Genomic DNA, 18,824 nt, shown 5'->3' on the forward strand with positions numbered 1-18,824 from the left:
TTGTCAAAAGGTTTTCTTGCTTTCTTTTCCTTATTGGTAGTATATGTGCATTCTTCATGTGTGGGAGATGTTTTTAACGTAGCATTTTGTAAGGAGTCGAATTTTGTTTTTCTGTACTATAACAAAGTGTCAGAGCATGAACAGTGTACCTCTTGATAAAAACTCTTCTCAAGTACGGAATAAGTATTCAGCGACTATTCGGAAATGGCCTGTTTTTTGTAAAAACTAAGCTTTCATATTTTCTGTCAAGGAGTTTAAGGGTAGATACCCTTTTGGAAACACAGACTTTGTGGCACTTACAGCACTGGTGCAAGCTTTTGATTCCAAGGGCATTTCTTTGTTGAAACCACCCCTGATCTTTCTCTCTCCAGCTCTTAACATACACTCCTTGTTCCTGTCATACTGGAAAATGTTGTTTCTGGAACGGCGTATGTCAAAATTGCGTAGTCGTTACAGAAACTTCCCATGCACTCAGTTCAGTTCATCAGACCTCCCTTGCCTTCCTCTTTATTCATCTCTTTCCTAGAGTGGGAAGAGTGTTTGCAAGCCCTCCCTGGTCCCAGACAAACTAGAATCTGGATTTGTTTTCTTTTCCTTTCGCATAAATGTTTTTGCTTGTGAAGATATCCTTGATTAAGAAAACTGAGTCCACATGTCTGTCATAGTAGTTTTGTCTTATAGCTCGATTTATTCATGGCTGCTCAACAGCTGCATGCTTCATTCCCCAACTCTTTTTTTCCTGGCCTCTTCCCAGACACTTGGCAGCTGCCAGATTTCCCATCTTCGGCTCCTATTCTCGAGTGATTGCTGCTTCTCCTTCGCACACACACACTCTTACACGTCCCTCTCAGGGGGAGAGGAGGGTGGTTGCGAGATTTTCAATTCTGTTCTCCTCCCCACCAGTTTTGCCCAGAAGCATCCCAGGGAATTTCATTTTCAGTTCAGCAATTCCATCTTTGGTACACTTAGAGAAAAAAAACCCACAACGCTATTGTCACCTCCACATGTCCTGTGCCACTGTCCTCTTTTCCCCTGTGTCCTTTGCATGTTTTTTTCCCATGTCCTTCCAAGTCAGGGAGGTCTTCCCGATGCTGCTGTGCTCCTTCAGCAGCGTTACTGAGTTTGTATTGCAAGGGAGATGGTAGCAGAGTTTCACCCTGTTGCCATGACTCCTGTCACTGTAGGGTTGTCACCCTTGCTGTCCTGCACATTGAGGGTTTGAGTGAGCATGTTCACAGGTTGCATGATCCGGTTTATGTTAGAAGTAAAAATATTTGTCTATCCAGTAGGCTAGATACAGTACCGTAATTGAACGGTTATTTCAGAATCAGTCACTGTTCTGAAACATTGTAATCACTAACCTTCAGGAGGAGAACTCAATTGGGATGAAATTGGAGAAATTTTGCATCCTCCTTTGGTTATTCATTTGAAGTGTTTAGGCAAATTCAGGAAAGATGATACTGCTGTGCTTCATTATGGGAAAGTTTTCTTTGCCATCAGAAGGACTAGAAATTTGGAATCAGCAAAAACTTTGTATGTTCAGCAGCTCTGAATATCTGGCCAGTTTATTTAGGCTTCTAAGTGCAAGAACTTTGTTAGCCTTAGACTTTTAAAAGATTGAGGGTCAAATTTATGAGCGTTTAAATTGTGCATTTCTACCTAGGCCATCATTAGGAGATGAGTTTTTGTGGGTGATTTAGACTAGTGGGAAATTATTTGTTGGTTTTGTTTTGTGTTTGTTTTGTTTTTTTTCCTGTAGCCATGTGGCATACTTAACCTTTTATGGTACAATTTACCACTTGATCGTCAGCCTGTGAAGCAAGGAGGCACCAGGTTACAGGCAAAAGTTGCTGAATCAGCTTCCTTTTGAATGTTAAAATGAAGTTGTACTGGGAGAGGGGCATGGAATCAGTTGAACACCCCAAACAGGAACCTTCACACTCTCCTGTGGATGAATAAATAAAAGGTCATGATTGTATATGACTTTAGTTAGTGCAGACCAAGCTGTTCAGTTCATCAGGCTCTACTACTCCAGGAATCATACAAACTTTTAAATAATTTACTCAACAGCTTGAATTTTTTATCAGTTTCATGTAAAGTAGGCTTATGTATCCATAGAAATAGAAATTTGCAAAACTCATGAACTAGATAAATAGTTTTGTATCATATTGAATGATTATGTTGCGTACGTGTATGAATCTGCATGTCAAACACAAACTGCACGTGGACTGAGCATAGCAAAATAACTGTATGTTTTATGGAAATCTTGCCACAATTATTTGCATATCCTAATAATGAACTACCTGCTTTATAACTTTTTTTTTCTTCATATTACACTACTTCTTTTGAAAGGTGAAACTAATTCTGGGTATTGTGTAATTGTAGCCTTGAATTTCCTGATTTTTTCAAAAACTTGAAAGAAAGTCCTTGGCAGTAGAGTTCTATTGCTATAATTTTTTTATTAGTAGGCATTTCAGGATTCTTTCTTCCTTCTGTACTTTCTTGTTTACCTCAACAAGATGTCCTAGGAGAGTTTGAATGTCAATTTTACCCACAGGTTTTTAGACAGAAGGCTTTCTAAAAGAAGAATGAGCAGAATTAAGGTCTCCATAAAAGAAGGAAAATTTGAAGGTTCTTAAACATGGCTTAGCTTGGAAAGGATTTATACTTCCTATTTTTAAGTGGCATATATTTAATAATTGTGCATGTAATTTAATAATCAGCAATTTCAGCACTGGAGAAATTGGGTCATATGGTTGTAGGGAAGCAGTTTCTGAGGTTGTGTTCTCTGGGAGTTTTACATAGAGACAGAGGAGGATTATCACCACTGCATATTCTAATAATAATTCCCTCTCTTCCCTTCAGTTGCCAGGAAGAGTTCATTGCACAGAAATCTGGAAGGACTGTGAGCCAGTTTGTTGGTGACAGTAATCGACTAGAACTTTGTTTATAAGTGGTCATTTGTGTCACTACCAGTTGCATTCGGATTTATTCCATCCGAAACACCAAGTAGCACTGCATGACCCTGAAAGCAGTTTCTTTTTAGAAGAAATAGTGTGTGGATGTACATGTGCCGTACACTGCCATTTGTCTTCTATGAGCCTAGTACAACACAAGCCATTAAAAGTCAGTATTTGCCAGCTGCTCCCACAGGTAGTTCCTGCTCTTTGTTTTGGAGGATCTGTTATATTTTCAGGTAGTGCTGTATAGTAGCTGGTGTATAAATGTCTGACTTTGAAGTCAGCATATATCTGAAGGAAGCTAGAAATTCTGAGATTTTTTTTTTTCCCCCAATGTGTTTGCTTCTCTTAAGTATTGGGCCTTGATTAGCAGAATAATGGGAGAAGTACAAAGGTTTACTTTATGTGTGCATTGGGATCATTGATGCTGCTGTAATACCTTGAGGTTATCTCAGTGGGCTGAATTTGAAAGCAGTCACACAGATATATTTTCTCAAAATTATCTGATGTTAGTAAGGAGAGTAACAGAAAAGTCAAAAAAAGACTCGAGGAACTACCCAGAGAAGGTAAGTCAGCACCGTTGTGTTTCTGTCACATAAAACCTGCATGTGGCAGGGTATTTGGAATTCATCCAAATAAAATAAACAGATTTTTACATTGATAGAAATATTATATGTTTAATCAGTGCCTAGCCTGTAAAGCTTTCTACCTTCAAATGTCTTTCCCTCCCAACATCAAAGCAGTCTCAACCTGATGTGTTATTTTTTTTTTTTATGGGTGGTAAGAAGGTGTACATTTATATTCATGAGTTAAAGTATTTGGGAAGGACATAAACCTTTGCACTTTCGGAAGGAGGCTAGGAATAAGATGTTTTCTGTGGAACGTTTATGCTATTCGTTATGTTGATTCATCACAACTACATCCAGGAGTACAGATCAGAGCTATCAGACCTAATGCTTTTCCTGTGTTCTGGTAACCAAATTAAAAGGTGAAGTTTGACTACATGTGGGCTTTTGAATTCTTGGGACATTTACACACTACAGAAACAAAGGGGAAGAAGCGAAAATAACTCCCCATTACTCACGTGAGATAAACACACTCCCACATCCACATTTGTAATACTCTCATTTTTAATGAACGCTGATCCTCCAGCTAAAAGCTTTTCTTTAAAATGGGATGTTTTAGTGATTCTTTCTTCTTTTCTGTTTCAGCTGCTCAGGAATCTAATACACTTAAAGCCAGACCACGATCCAGGTACTGCTTTCATTTCTGTTTCAGGAGAAGACATACGTTCCTCTAGTGTTAGCCACAAGGTGTAAGAACTGGCGTTGCATTTTAATTTTAATTTTTTTTTAATTGGTGGTGTACTGATGAAAGACAGATTTACCAAGAGAGATCTGTTAGCTGTAGGCCCTACAGAAGTACTGCCTTAGACCTCTAGTCATAAAGCACTGGGACTTTGGCCTGTGTACCCAGCCTTGCGGCCTCCTCGGGTCGGTGACGGCCTCCAGCCCTGCCCCAGGTGGGACAGCAGGGACCACCCCATCATGGGGAACGCTCTCAGCAACTTTGTGTTGTGGAAACCTGCTCGGTGGTTGCATACGGAGGGAGACACTGCGTGCCTCCACAGAAACAGCAGTAGTAGCCCCGCTCTTGGGTGTGGGTGAATCCTTTCATTGGCTTGCGTGTACTTGACTGTGGCTGCTTGGCGTCTGATGGAAGGACTTAGGAACTTACGCTGCTGTGCGCGAGAAACAACATCTGCTGAATTGGGGTGTCTGAAAGAAAAGGGAAACCTGCGCCAGAATATGTTGTGTATAAATGGATTACGTGTTGGATTTGGCTGTTCACCATTCTGGTGTATAGCCATATCGTGCATTCACCTTCTAACTTTTTTTTTTTTTGTGCTAGTTAGAGGGCTTCATTTCTTTTTCTTAGGTAATGAGTGTATAATCAGTAACTCTCTCTTTACAAGCTTGTCAAAGCCTGCTAATAAGAGAGGATCAGTTACGAGCATGATGAATGAAGATTGAAATCCTCCATTCTTGGGACCTATACCTAGAAAGGCTGAACTGCCTTGTGTGCCGTTTTTCTGCTCGTAGACAAAGCTTTTTAGTTTTCATACTGTATTAAATTTCCTTGCTGTGTTACTGAATCATAAATTGCAAATGTGCGAAAAATGTGTTTAAAAAAGTACTTTATGCAAAAATGCATAAAATAGAAATTGCTTAAACAAGATTGAAAAAAGTCACTTGTACGTTACCGTCACATATGACTGTCTCATGTGTGACTATATGTCACTACTTCAATGCAGAGGTTGAGACTAAAGATTCCTGAGTACATCCTTGAGCTCGGACTTCCTGCTGCGCTTGTCCTGCCTGGCCTGGAGGGCTCTATGTAACCTGGAGGGTCTGTGTCTTCAGGTGTGCCTGACCACCAGAGGCTACGATTTGAGTCTGTTACGGCTCTCAGCACTGCAGCCCATCTTCCTTAGCCTAAGCTGTGCAGAATCTTAGCTGCTGACTCTTAACTGGCTTTTAGGTGCCAAGTCCACCTGCTGCAAGCATCGCTTCATTGTCAGAGGGCTCTGCAGTGTCACTGCTGGAGCTGGCATGTTTTTGCCTGGTAGCTGCTATCTTACTTGATCTTTACAAAAATGTAAAAATTGCAAACTGTTAGGTGATACAATTTTAATGCAAATAAAATATACCCTGCATAATATGGAAAGTAAAAGTATAAACCTTAAGATCCTGATTAAAAGCTTTCCCATTTATCTCAGGGGGGTTGGGTTGTATATGGTAGGGCTATGGAATTCAAAATCCTGCCAAGATAAAAAATTCAGCATCAGCAGAAGGTTGGTTTTTTTTTTTCTCACATGTAAATTTTAAAACAATTACAGCTTTCACTCCTGTATTTATTAAAATATACATCAGAAACATAGGATCAGCATTGCCAAATGTCTGTCCTGCTGAAGTGCTGTTTTCTAGCAACAGCTTGTTTGGCAAAAAAAAAATGACCTGTTTCCCATTAGTGGGAGTTATTTTTGTTCTACTCAAATGTGTTTTTGGTCTTGCCTGTCGTGCATAATGTGTTATACTAAGTGTAACATCTCACATTGTCAATGCTCATTTTGAACAAAGCTCTCAGTCTTGCAGAAGAACTGGTAACTACAACAGCTGAAAAAAAATATTGGACACAATTCAGCAAAATCAAAATTCTTAGCAAAGGCACCACACTGGGGTTAATGGGATGTGGAACGGCACAGAATGATGTACTGAAACATGTATTTGACCAGTTTTGGTGACTTTAGAGCCATTTTTTTTTTCTGGATTTTGTGGAATTAGGTGACTGTTCAGTATGAAAAATGTATTCTGATAGTTAGAATATTATAGAAGATAGAATATTCTATATAGAATATATAGAATATATATAGAAAATGTGTACTTGCAAGCAGTAGGCTGAAGCTATACCTGTATAAACACTACCCTCACATCTGGGAAAGGCAACAGGAACTGTAAGGGGAGGAAATTTTACTCAGATTTATTCATAATATTTGCTGCAATTATGCTGTTGGCAGTTAAAGTTACATGAGAAGAGCCTGAAGCTGTAATAGAAAAGGCCTTAAAAAATATTAGCTCTAGAAGTGTGACTTGTTCCTTTCCCCGGACACGTAGGTCCCTCTGTTGGCAAATAAATCTGTCTTGTAAAAAGGCGGAACTTTTAATCAGTAGGGCAAGGAATGTCATTGTATTTTTAGATACGCTTCACTGTAGTTGTTTAAAAGGAATTTGTGAAGTAAAATATTTTCTGCTCTTCCCCCTCCTTCCTTAGGTCTTATTCTAGCACATCAATAGAAGATGCCATGAAAAAGGGAGAAGAGCCCCCTACTCCACCTCCAAGGCCACAGAAATCACATTCCAGAGCTTCCTCTTTGGATCTGAACAAAATATTTCAACAAAATGCACAAGGTAAAGTTTGCTTTCTTTCCTTCTTTTGAGGCCATTTAGATTAGCTACATACTTGGCAACTTGAACTGTTTGCAGAAATGGTTGACAATATGCACATATGCTTGCCTTTGTTATAGACAGTAATACACTACAGAACAGAAGAACTTGGACTTCCTTGCATTACATCTCCACTGAGGGGAAAAATTGCTGTTACTATAATTAAGGTGATTATGAAGTTTTCTGGCACAATGATGGGAAGCTTAACATATGGTGGTCTGTCATCACTGACTGTTTATAACTAGCCTGGCTGTTTAGATGATTCTCGTCAGTAACTACAACATATTTGATTTTTATTACTATTTTTTTGTAGTTCAGAAGCAGGAAGAAAACCCTTAATGTTTAAACTGGGAGAAAATGAAAGTTCTCGTGCGCAAACATTTTTGATGTTGAAGTCTTCCGTGTGTGGGGGCAATGAGAAACCATTCTTTGGGTAAAAAGAAAAGGTAATTTCTTTAGACATAGGAGCGTGTTGAGGGGAGAGAAGGAAAATGTAGAACAGTAGCTGGAGTGAACTGAAAGAAAACCTCTCTCCAGCGGGTTTGTGTTTGAGTGGTCCTTTTGCCTGGCACAGCAGGTGGTGGAAAGAGGAGCTGTTTGCTCAGGGCAGCCATCACCCAGCAGCGCTGGGCTTCAGCAGCACCCTTGAACCAGACCAGAGCTTTACACAGTGCACAGCAATCACTTGATTCAAGGACTGGGTTAAACGTGGTCATGTTTGTGCTTCAGAAGAAAGCCAAGGTCTGGCAGTGTCAAGGAATGTTTTATCTGGGCTCAGTTAATGTGGTTGTTGGAGTAGAAAACAAAGTGTTTCACCTCTTGCTATATGGCACTTTTTTTTCTGTACAAACACCAGAGAGAATACCAGAGTCCTACTATGTGTGCTGAACCCTGAAACTCCGTAGGATTTTTTTTTCTGTTGCTTTCCACAGAGGAACAATTCCTGATCTTTGACTGTGGTTCCTATTCGGGGCTCTGTTGCCTCCAATTTTGATTTCGTTATACATCAAAATAAAACCCCAAACACAGCCAAGTACACATTTTCTAAGGCAGCAAATCCTCTCAGAATCCAGGTAAAAAAGAAGGAAATAAACTTGGATTTAAATTTCTCTCGGAACACAAATGAAAGGAGAATGTAAATTTTCAAAGAAGTCATTCTGTGAATGAAAAGTAACATCTTGCTTTTGAAATGGATCCTTTTGAAAGTCACCGTTACGTTTGAAGTAGCATAACGATTTCTTCTGGGCAACTTAACAAACTGACAGTTTTATAATCAGTGCAGGAAAGGATAACTCATCCTATCAATACTTTTTGGAGGGTTTCCTCACTATAAATGGGTCAATTAAGTAAGACTGTGGCAGTTGATTGCTTGCAAAGCAAGTAAGTGCTTTGGTCACCCTAAAACTATTTCTCATATTTGGTTCAAATTTACAGCCATTTGTAACTGGAAGAAAAATTTGCTCTAGGTTGACAAAACCTGAAGGATGGTGTGCTACCAAATTGCAGAAATGTGGAAGGTCTCGCAGAAGTTCAGCTTCTTCCTGTACCTGCAGAGTGTTGGCCTATCATTTTTTTATTGTCTTAAGTGTCCCCTGATGGCAATGCTAAATATTTGTGCTGGTGATATTCCTCTAATGGAGCCATTCTATTTTGTGCCAAAAATGTAAATACTCATGGCAAAAGAATAAGGAGGAATTTGTAGCCTTGAAGAACATTGAACAATTTGTAGCCCACCCTGAAGAACGGTTACATTTCCAATAAATCTAAATCAGTACAAGGGGATTAAATCAGTCTGTCCCAGCGTGCCAAAGTACGGTGGTGCATTTACTTTGGCTCTGCTTTGAAGTAAACTGTCTGCATTCACAGTTACATTTTCAGTTCTTCGTTCCACGAAGAAATGTGCACACTCTTCCCTGTCATTAAGCCTCGAGTGGCTGTTGTTCTGCAACATTGTACTGATGATGTGATTTTATACTGCTGCTCTCTTTTCTTCCACTTCTCTTGTTTTGATCACCTCACCTTTTTCATCCTTTCTTTTTTTTTTTTTCCATCCTTGTCCCTGTGGATCTTGCTTCTCAGTAGAAATCCCAGTGTCATCATTTTTTGAAAGCTTTTTCATCTAGAGGCAGCTCTTCCTCAGGGAGTGGTCATTGTTATAGAGCCAAACTCTTTGCTGAGGTGCACTTTGCACTTTCTCAAAAGACAGCTTGTAGGAAGACAAAGGGGATTGATCTTCACCTTAAGCCAAAGAGCCTCGTTGAAAAGAAATTGTGTGTGCCTGTTCATGTGAAATAAATTGCGCACACTTGTGTAATAACAAGCTGTATTCTTACTTCTGCTGACAGTATGAAAAATGAAGTTCAAATGGTTTCCATCTGCCATCAAATGATACGGTTACAGATTTACAATACAGATGATGTGGTGGCAATGTATTATTTATTAATGGGTTTCTTGGCTATTGAAATAATATGGTCTGGCATAAATATCAAACCTGATGTGTTTCTATCCACAGGTCAGTTGATTACTTTCTGTCCTAATGTACTCTCCACTGAATTTTTGCTTTATGTTTTCTCCCTGCCTTCCTTCCTAGGTTTACAAAAATAGTCTCATTGTCACAGTTGAACCACAAAAATTAACTGGAACAACAATCCCATCTAGCACCACCATATTGCCTAGTGTCAGTACAGAAAAAACAGACTGTAGAATTGACTATTTTAGTAGCTTTCAGGGTATATCCGATGTTATTAGAATAATCCCATTTTGGTACATTGGTTTTTGTCTTAATTCTTTTACAGAAATAGTCCTGATTTTGTGAGTTTGGTAGATAGCCTGTTTCCACACCTGCAAAGGAGTTCCCACTAATATTGAGTTTTATTTTCAGTTCCTTGTTGGTCACGTTGATCTATAGGTATCACTTGTTTAATTGTAAAGCCACCAGTGTTTTGGAACATTTTTTTGTTTATTTCACTTTTAAAGGACAGAAAAAGAAAAATATTTTTTTCTTCAGGTGAGTTCAGCTGAAGACTGTGGCAGATCCTTGTTGTGGCCACTGATTTTCTGGGCCGTGTTTTTGTTTGTTTTTCATTTACTGCTGCTCTGTCTTCTTTGATGCCATCTTATGATGCTCCTCTCCTGGCAAATACGCAAAGAGATTGTTGTCTGTGATGGCTGGGATGTGCAGCAATGTACTACCCACAGAAACTATGCTCTAGAAGTGTTGAATTGGGACGTTACTGCACTTGAAGGAGTAGCCTTCATTTCATACTCCGTAGCTGTACTCTTCTGGGATGCTATAACTAGCGTTATGCAAGGAAAACATAAACCCAGAAAATTTATCGAAAGCCCCCACCTTCAGAAATGTCCTTATGTGAATTTCTGTTACAAGATGTTAGGAGACAGAAATATCTTCTGTCTCCTTCTAATCATGTAGTCTTTGTGTTAGCATCTGAGAAAAATTCAGTGCTGCTAGATTCTCAGTGTATTTCTTTTTGTTGAATATATAATCTCTGGCATTTGGCCTGTGTACATATTAAAAAAATACTTGGCTGGTTTTTTTTGCATTCCTGGAAAGACAACAGCAGGTTTTAAGTAGAAACAAAATACATACGTGACCTGGTCTACATTTTCATTTCTTCTCTAGCCCTCTGTCTAGTCAGATACAAACCAAGACCTCCCAGAGTAAGGCAAGGGAGCAGATACTGAGGGGCCCAAAATTGCCGCAGCTGGGAGCCTGGTGCAGCGTGCCCCTGTGGTCTGCTGGCTGGCTGGGGTGCTGCAGCAATGTCCCCAACCACCTCGGACCCTCAAAGGTGGCAGTAAGTTAGAGTCTGCCTTGGGGTAGCTCTTGGACTGAGGGAAGTCTCAGCTTGAGTATTGAAACCCAAAAGTGCATCCATTGTTTTCTGGCCTTCGGTTGCATTTTCTGCCCATGACAACTACTAAAGAATTTACTTCTGGGCAATTATAGACAGTGACAACAGTCTGGGTCTTGTTAGATTGATGCAGATGCCTCGGAAATACATTTTATTTCTCATTTAGTTTCATTTCTGAATTGCATAACTTCTTTTAATTAACATTTCTGTAGAACAAAGGATACTTGTTTGGAAAAGAGAATTTGCTTTGATGAAACAAGATAATTGTCGTAAACAGTGTAGTTTCATGTTGATATGGAAGGAAGATTGAATATCTCCCTGTAATTCATCAAAACAGCCATATAACTATTTACAAATGAATTTTTGACTGAAGGTTTTCAGCGCTCATTTGCTTTTGAAACTTGCCCCCTGCTGCGACTGTCCCTGCAGTGAAGAACGTGTGGAATGCAGGCGCCGCTTCTTACACGGGCTTGTGAGCAAATACTTACTGTAACCTGCATTCCCTCTTCTGGGGGTGCTGTTTTCAACCAGCAACGTGGGGCTAGTATTTCTAGTTTTTTCACCCTTTTACAATGTGAGGTGTTAAGTACCACACTTGGAAAGGGGGAACCACACTAGTATTTTGTTTTAAATGCAGTGTTTTCTCTTATGGGTGATGTTTTCCTAACTACAATCAGATCTGTAACCTCTACTTATCTCTGCTGGGCTAGTGATCGCTGCCAAACAAGAAAATGTCCCCTCTGCTCTCAGTGTAGTGTTCCTAGGTTTATCGGTGTGCATGAACGTTCCTGTAAGTGATATGTGTCCCTACATCACTCCCGTATTCCTTCATATACACTGTTTAAAGTGGTACTTCTGTCATAAGGCTCAGTCAGCACAAACTTCTTTTCGCACCTTTTCATTTTTGTTAGTGTTAAAGGAAGACTGGTGTTCAGCGTCACATTTTATCCTCTTTTTCATACCTTTGGAGAGGAAGGCTCTTCGTTACTTCCTTTACTTCATCAAACCTTCATTAGTTAATTCAGTTAGCACAACCTTTGCTTGAATGTACGGACCTGGTGGGTTTTATTTGCTGAGTGTGGAGATTTCTGAATAGGAAGTGTGTGTTGAGATGTCTTTGGTTTTTCATATTTGCCCAACCACAGCCAAATTGTATGTATTTCTGAATGTTTTCAGTCCACATATCAATTAAAACAATTCTGTAATTATATAGCAAAGAGGATTTGGAGAATTATTGCTGCTCATCGTTGTACGCATCGTGATACAAACAGGTCCAAATAGGTACCCAGCTATTTTCAGCTGTTTTCAGCAGTGATATTATTTTTAGCTTAGTGAGCCAAATGCAGGTGGCTTTCCCTTTTGGTCACATGGAACCACCCTGTTTCCCCGAAAATAAGACTTACCTCAAAAATAAGCCCTAGCATGATTTTTCAGGATTTTTGAGGATGCTCAAAATATAAGCCCTACTCCAAAAAGAAGCCCTAGTTACAGATCATAAAAAAAGTAAATTTAAATAGCATCCAGGCAGCTATGCATGTAAAAAAATAAGCATCTTTTGGAGCAAAAATTAATATAAGACCCTGTCTTATTTTCGGGGAAACAGGGTAGGTACTAAAAACCTGCCAAACATAACCTACGTAAGTATAATATAATTACGGCATGATCTTCTGTATTCTTTTATAATGAATTCTATTTGTTAGGAAATATCTGTATTTATTGAGGTCAGCTGTCTGCAAGTCTTAGTTACTAAGGGCAAACTTTTAAGCAGGGATTTTGTTGTTTGTGTTACCAGAAATATATATTTCTCAACTAACTTTTTGATTCAAAGCTGAAGTGAGGAGGTGAACGTAGAACAGTAATGTCCTTTTTTATGCTGAGTTTAGATCACAGGGAATTTAATGAAGTAATTAATTTTCAGGACCCCTTCCTTTGATTGCTCTTGGTTTTGATTTAGTGAAGTCCAGCTACTTTCTTGGGTGATAGGGCCAGATTTTACTTATGCTGTAGCACCATGCTGTCTTGCATGTTACTGTGTTATTAATCAGACCAAAACATTAACTTAGGAATATGACAGTTCTGAAGGACCTTTATTTTAGAATAGTGATAATGCCAAATGCCATCAGCAAAATATGCAATTTTGCTGAATAGCGATTGCACATTATACAAGAGCTCTAATATTGCTGGTTTCATCGAGTTAAGAGTGCTGAGTCAAGTTCATATCTTTGGTTGTAACAACAATTGCAATTTAAATTAAAAATGTCTTTTATGTATAAGCCATAGAGAACACCCAATTGAGCTGCTGTTTGTATTCTTCTCCAGCACTGTATCACTGCAATGAAAATACTGTGCAATGCTTTCTTAACAGAAATGTTGCAAAAACCTTTTTTTTTTATTTTGTGGGGTGGGGGGAGGGACTCAGCTCCTGATCTGTTACTGGAGCTGCTGTTTTCTCCATCCTCTTCCCCTTCAGAATATATGTGATTACTGAACTGAGCTGATTCTGAATAAAATATGAATTTCTTCCCTCTGATTTGAATGGAAGAGTTTTATGCCTCTTAGCCGTTTAGATTTTTTTAATGAAGGATTTATGTGTTTACAACTACGTAATTTATTTCCTTGCCCACTTGGACAGGGACATAATGAAGGTTGAATAGGCTGGAGAAAATAGCGAGGACATAAATGGATGAATGGTTACTACATGATAGGAATCTGATCACATAACTTAATTTTGCATCTTTAGATTTTAAAATTTTTATGTCTGTCTCTAAGGACCGAGTCCAGAAAGTACTTGTGTGGAAACCAGAGTAGATTTTACCAGACTTTCAAGTGTAACTATTTCTTTATGATTTGTGTAAATAGAACTTTTTTTTTTTTTCCATTTTTCTGATCTTAGCTCTTACCTTTCTGGGATTGAGGAACGACTTATAGTCTGTTTTCATTCTGTTGCAGGTTGTTAAAAATGAAATTTTAATCCAAAAGCTCTTATCTACTGAAAATTGTTGAAGTTGAAAAGTTCTCGATTGGCCCTACCGGCCCCACTGACCTGTTTTCGTGATCCCAGATGGGTTACTCTGTTCCATGAAAAAAATGTTGGTACATTGTAGAACAATTTTATGGGTTAAACAAGAGATGATCTTCTACTTCTCACGTGGAAAAGGGCAGGCAAGTTGCCTCCCTTGGTGGGGGGAGACCCTGGAGATGCAGATGTCCTCAAGAAGAAAAAATCTGAGCCACAGGTGGGGATTGGAAGGGTGGTGGGTGGTGGCCCATTGCTCTTCCCAGCTCCTGTGTCCCTGGTCTGGGTTGAAAATGGCCACAGGAGGCAAGTGCCGGAGCCTACATCAGCCTCAGAGGAATTCCCGAGGTGAGAAGCTCTGTCAAGATGGATCTGAGGGAGGTAGATGGAGGGACTGTGCCTCCCTGTGGGTGGAGGATGAAGCTAAACATGAAGTGAGAGGGAACAAAATCATTTGGAGGAAGGAGGGAGAAACAGTCCCCAAACAGAATAGGAAGGGACAGAGAAAGCAGTAACAAGAAAATGAAATAATTTAGGGAAAATGAGGGATGGAAAATTAAATACAGATGCTGTGGACATGTGACACAATACAGGAAATAAGTGCTTTTAAAAAAAATAATCTGTTTCACAGTGAAAACATGCTAGATTGCATATATAGAGCATTAAAAATGACATCATAAAGAAACACCTTTCTTAGTGTCTTGCTTGTTTGATTTAAAAGTGACCGATTGAATGTGTAAGCACACTGGTGTCCTAAATGAAGTCACACATGTGCAAGCTCTTAGTGCAGAAGGATTTATTGTCCTGACTGACTCTGTGTCTTCCTGATCGTTTGGCAAGTGCTTTCCATGCAATTGAGGTACAAATTATGTTCTGTATGATTAGCACATGAAACATAACCTGTAACTGTGACGTGTGAAGCTTTGCTGCTGAGCAGGTTCTCAGAATTAACTGACAGGATTTATTACTCAACCTGCATACCCCTTCTCCAGTTTTTGGCATTGACAACACTTTTTAAAGTCTTTCTGCAAACCTGGTCGCAAAATTAATATCAAGAGTCTAAAATATTTCTTTCATGTTGCTGTTACCTGCTGAAGAGATATTAATAAGAATTATTGAAACAGATCCCTGGATGAAAAGATATTTCCCGATGACCCTACTAGAATCCTTCGTTAAATTTAAGCCCCTGGCTAGGGTTTTAAATTCTTTCTCTTGTTGCCACTTTCTACAGACATATTATTGAGAGTTAAAAAATCAGATTGCTTGAAAAACAGTAATTTCGCAATCCACCTTATTAATGCTGTTATCGGGAATGTAAATAAATGAAGGAGTTTAGAGAACAATATCAGCATTATGTGATAGCCAAGTACCAGTTTCAGTGAACAAGAAGGGAAGTTTTGTAAGATGAAGGTAAACAGAAACCAGCTTAAAGACAGAACTTTTCTGCAGTCTGCCTTTGGCAACAGAAGCAGGATAAGTATCTCAGAAAAACTCTCCAAAATAGCCTCAGAGTGCAGGGGTGAAAATGCCAGCTTCCCAAACTTCCTAAGGAACTGAAACCTTAGGTAGTTTGGGGAACCGAAGAATGATACATTCTCTTGGCTTATCTTATTTGAACTGGTTTCAATATTGCAGATCCTTGGCTTCCTGATAAAATTAATTGGTTTGTCTTGTGTTAAACCTGATCTGGGAGCTAAACCCTCTGAAGCAGTGTGCAGCAGTGTCAATCTGCCACACAACCAGACTGTCCCTTGATCCAGCAGTGCTGTAGCTTCCACTTGAAAAATACCAAACCCATCAGCCAGACTCTGCCGAGGAGCCTTATCAGTTTTGTCCCAACTTAAGTCCTTGGATGGTCCCCACCCAATCGCAGAAGGGGTGGTAGTGGTGGTGATGGAGAAGCAGAACAGAAGCAAGAACCTGGATTTGAGCTGTCTGGACCCAGGTGAGCCTGAATTTAGGCTGGGTTTGGTTAGGGCTGCACCCTTTGTGTGAGCTGAGGAATTCAGGCCTCTTTTTCCCTTCGGGAATGGTGACTGAAATAAGAGGAGCCACCAAACTCTGGGTGCATCATGGGGTGAAAGGTGCATAGGGGTTTCATGTGAGATGAGGTCAGCCTCCTTTGGTAGTCAGTATCTGGTTTTACTTTGGCTAGAAAGGTACAAAATAGCCCTTGATCCAGGAAATCCACCCTCTTTCAGGATACTGCTTGTGTATCTGTTGAATTCAGATGAGGAGTACATTTTTTTTTACCCAACAGCTCTAACTTGTCTGATGCCCAGGCTAAAGTGACAGGCATGTAGAACCAAGAAGGAAGACAGCTATGAAGAACAGCAATGAAATTAAGTACTTGACATGGAAATGGTTCAGGAAATGTAGTTTTATATGCTGCTATTCTATTATTAATTAATTTTTTAAAATAGCACGCATCCAGCAGCTCAGTGTATTATGGCAGTTTTCTTCAATACTGAGCAACAAGAGGACAAGTGACTGTCGTCGGGTGAGAGGGGTGCAGCATGTTGCTCTTACAAGCTGTTCTAAAGGATCCCAGGGGCTGAAACTTACTCCACCCTAATTTTGGCATCCTCTGTTTCTGCTGTGCCTTGTGAGCTAACGACCCACTTTCCATAAGTTTGACTGGATTATGATAACTTTTTGTTGTTCTTTGGTCTCCTCTTCTTAGATCAAATAAGACAAGTAAAGGAGCCACTTGTGTGGTCACCGTGATTGATATTTTTCAGTACTGTGGGTAATAAAGTGCTGAGTGTTTGTGTTGTCTGCTTGGGAGGCTGGAGGCAGAGTGGCATGGCCAGATAAGATAGTATAGCCTGTACTCAGAGTGTAGCATTGCAGCCTGATGTTTGTTTTAAAATATTAATCTAGCTTCAGATTGGAAAACCTGTTTTTTTATCTAGCGTGGTGCCCCGTTAGTGCTATCAGACCTTTGTGATTGCAAAATAAGGCAGAAAAATGGTGCTGGAAGCTTTCCATGCTCATAATCTGCATTAAAGCGTAAACATGCTAAGTAAAGAGCTGTGATTTTTGAACTGAAAGCCTTATCACTATCTTTGTGGGAGTAACTAGTGCGTGAAAATGCTGTCATTTACAGGAATATATGTGATATGGATGCTGGATGTACTTAAATCTATTTTACTGGTACCTGTATTGGATTTCCACAGCCCTGTCTTGGAGATTTGCTGTATAATACCTTGCTCACACTGGTGTGAACGCCAGCAAGCTGCTCAATAATGAGACAACCCTTGTGAGGCCCATCCCGCTCCCTCCAGCTCCCTCTGCTTTTGTGCAGGGTGTGAAGACTTGTTTTCAGAGAGCAATGGTGTGCAACTTATCCAGGCTCTGAGGCCTGCACGTGGAAATATGACATTTGTCTTGTTGCTGCTCTATCCCAGGGTACTTACTTTCATTTTGGAAACAGAGCTCCCCTTGTATTTGTGTTTGCTTTCAGAGCCACTGCAGTGAACTGTCTCTAATAGCAAGAGCCAGTCTGTGTGGAGCGGTCTCCCAGGAGGGCAGGCATTCTGGAACAGCCTAATATGACAAGTCATCTGCTGATACACATAAAAACCTATCGTCCCCTTTTAGGGTAGTAATGCTAGAGAAGGCTGAAGTATGCAGCATCTGTCATTAAAATGTTGCCATTGCCCTGTGGAGAAGAAAGTGAGGGCTTTTTTATAAGTCTTCAAAAGTCAGCTAACTTCTCTCTAACAGTTGGACTCACACGAGCATGATTTCCTTCTAACAACAGGCCGAAGATGCTCTGCAACAGCAGGAATTTTATGAATATTCCATGAGTAGCTTAAGTTAAAATTTGTAGGATTAAAAAGAGGAAACTGGGTCAAATTCATGTGGTGTAAGCATCTAACATCTTTAATATTAAATTCATATATGTTGTATTTTGAAAGCTGAAGCAGCAGGTTTTAGGGGTGCAGATTTTTGTTGGTGGCTTTTTTTTTTTTTTGGGTTTGACCATCTTACAGAAAAATTAATTTCCCTTTGGAATTTTGTTGGCAAATCCCAGGAGACTTGTGGGCTTTCACAGTGTGTGCAGCCGCTTCAGGAGATGCTTTTCCAGCAAGCCCAGCACCTTTCTGCACAAAGACTACACTGCTGCTTCCCTGGGTATATCACTGGGATTGTAGAACCAGGGAGCAAGGACAGTAAATGCTGTATCTTCTAGGGCTGAAGTTGAGGCCAGTTCCTAATGGATGCAGCTCTTGCAGTAAAGCTTTTGAAGGGCCTGCGGGAGCATAAAGCAGCACACACAAAAATGCTGAACCCTGGAGGAGGCTATGTGCATTTGGAAGAGCCGAGGGAGCTGCTGGGGCTGGTGCCTGCTCACAGCACCACTGACTCCAGTTCTACGCGCCCCTTCCTGGGGACCACCACGCTCAGGGCAGCGGTTTGCTCCGTAGTTTCGTGTTTGGGCAGCCAGGGACTTGAGAGAAAGTGTGCATGATTACTGCTTCCCCATGACTTCGTAGCTGTCTGGAGAGCCGCAGGGCTCAGTATTGGGGCCAGTTCTGTTCAATATCTATATCAGTGATCTGGATGAGGGGATTGAGTGCACCCTTAGTAAGTTTGCAGATGACACTGCTGGGTAGGAGTGTTGATCTGCTGGATGGTAGGAAGGCCATACAGAGGGTTCTGGACCAGCTGTATCATTGGGCTGAGGCCAACTGTATGAGGTTCAACAAGGCCAAGTGCCAGTTCCTGCACAACAACCCCAGACAGTGCTACAGGCTCAGGGAAGAGTGGCTGGAAAACTGCCTGGAGGAAAAGGACCCGGGGGTGTTGATTGACAGGTGGCTGAACATGAGCCAGCAGTGTGCCCAGGTGGCCAAAAAGGCCAACAGCGTCCTGGCTTGTGTCAGAACTAGAGTGACCAGCAGCACTAGGGAAGTGATCGTCCCCTGTACTCGGCCCTGGTGAGGCTGCGCCTTGAATCCTGTGT

The 18,824-nt window shown here is 40.4% G+C and overlaps 1 protein-coding gene across 2 annotated transcripts in view; it reads left to right on the top strand.

Annotated features, from left to right (window-relative positions):
- Positions 1-18,824, top strand: part of REPS2 (RALBP1 associated Eps domain containing 2) — a 105,041-nt gene that overhangs the window by 60,378 nt on the left and 25,839 nt on the right. For both annotated transcript variants that reach the window (XM_082043707.1, XM_082043708.1), the window contains exons 12-13: positions 4,172-4,214; positions 6,792-6,928. In XM_082043707.1, coding sequence (XP_081899833.1) covers positions 4,172-4,214; positions 6,792-6,928 — 180 coding nt within the window. The remainder of the gene's footprint in view (positions 1-4,171; positions 4,215-6,791; positions 6,929-18,824) is intronic.

This window comes from Streptopelia decaocto (assembly GCF_964273445.1).
Source record: "Streptopelia decaocto genome assembly, chromosome: 1".
NCBI classification, from domain to species: Eukaryota; Metazoa; Chordata; class Aves; order Columbiformes; family Columbidae; genus Streptopelia; species Streptopelia decaocto.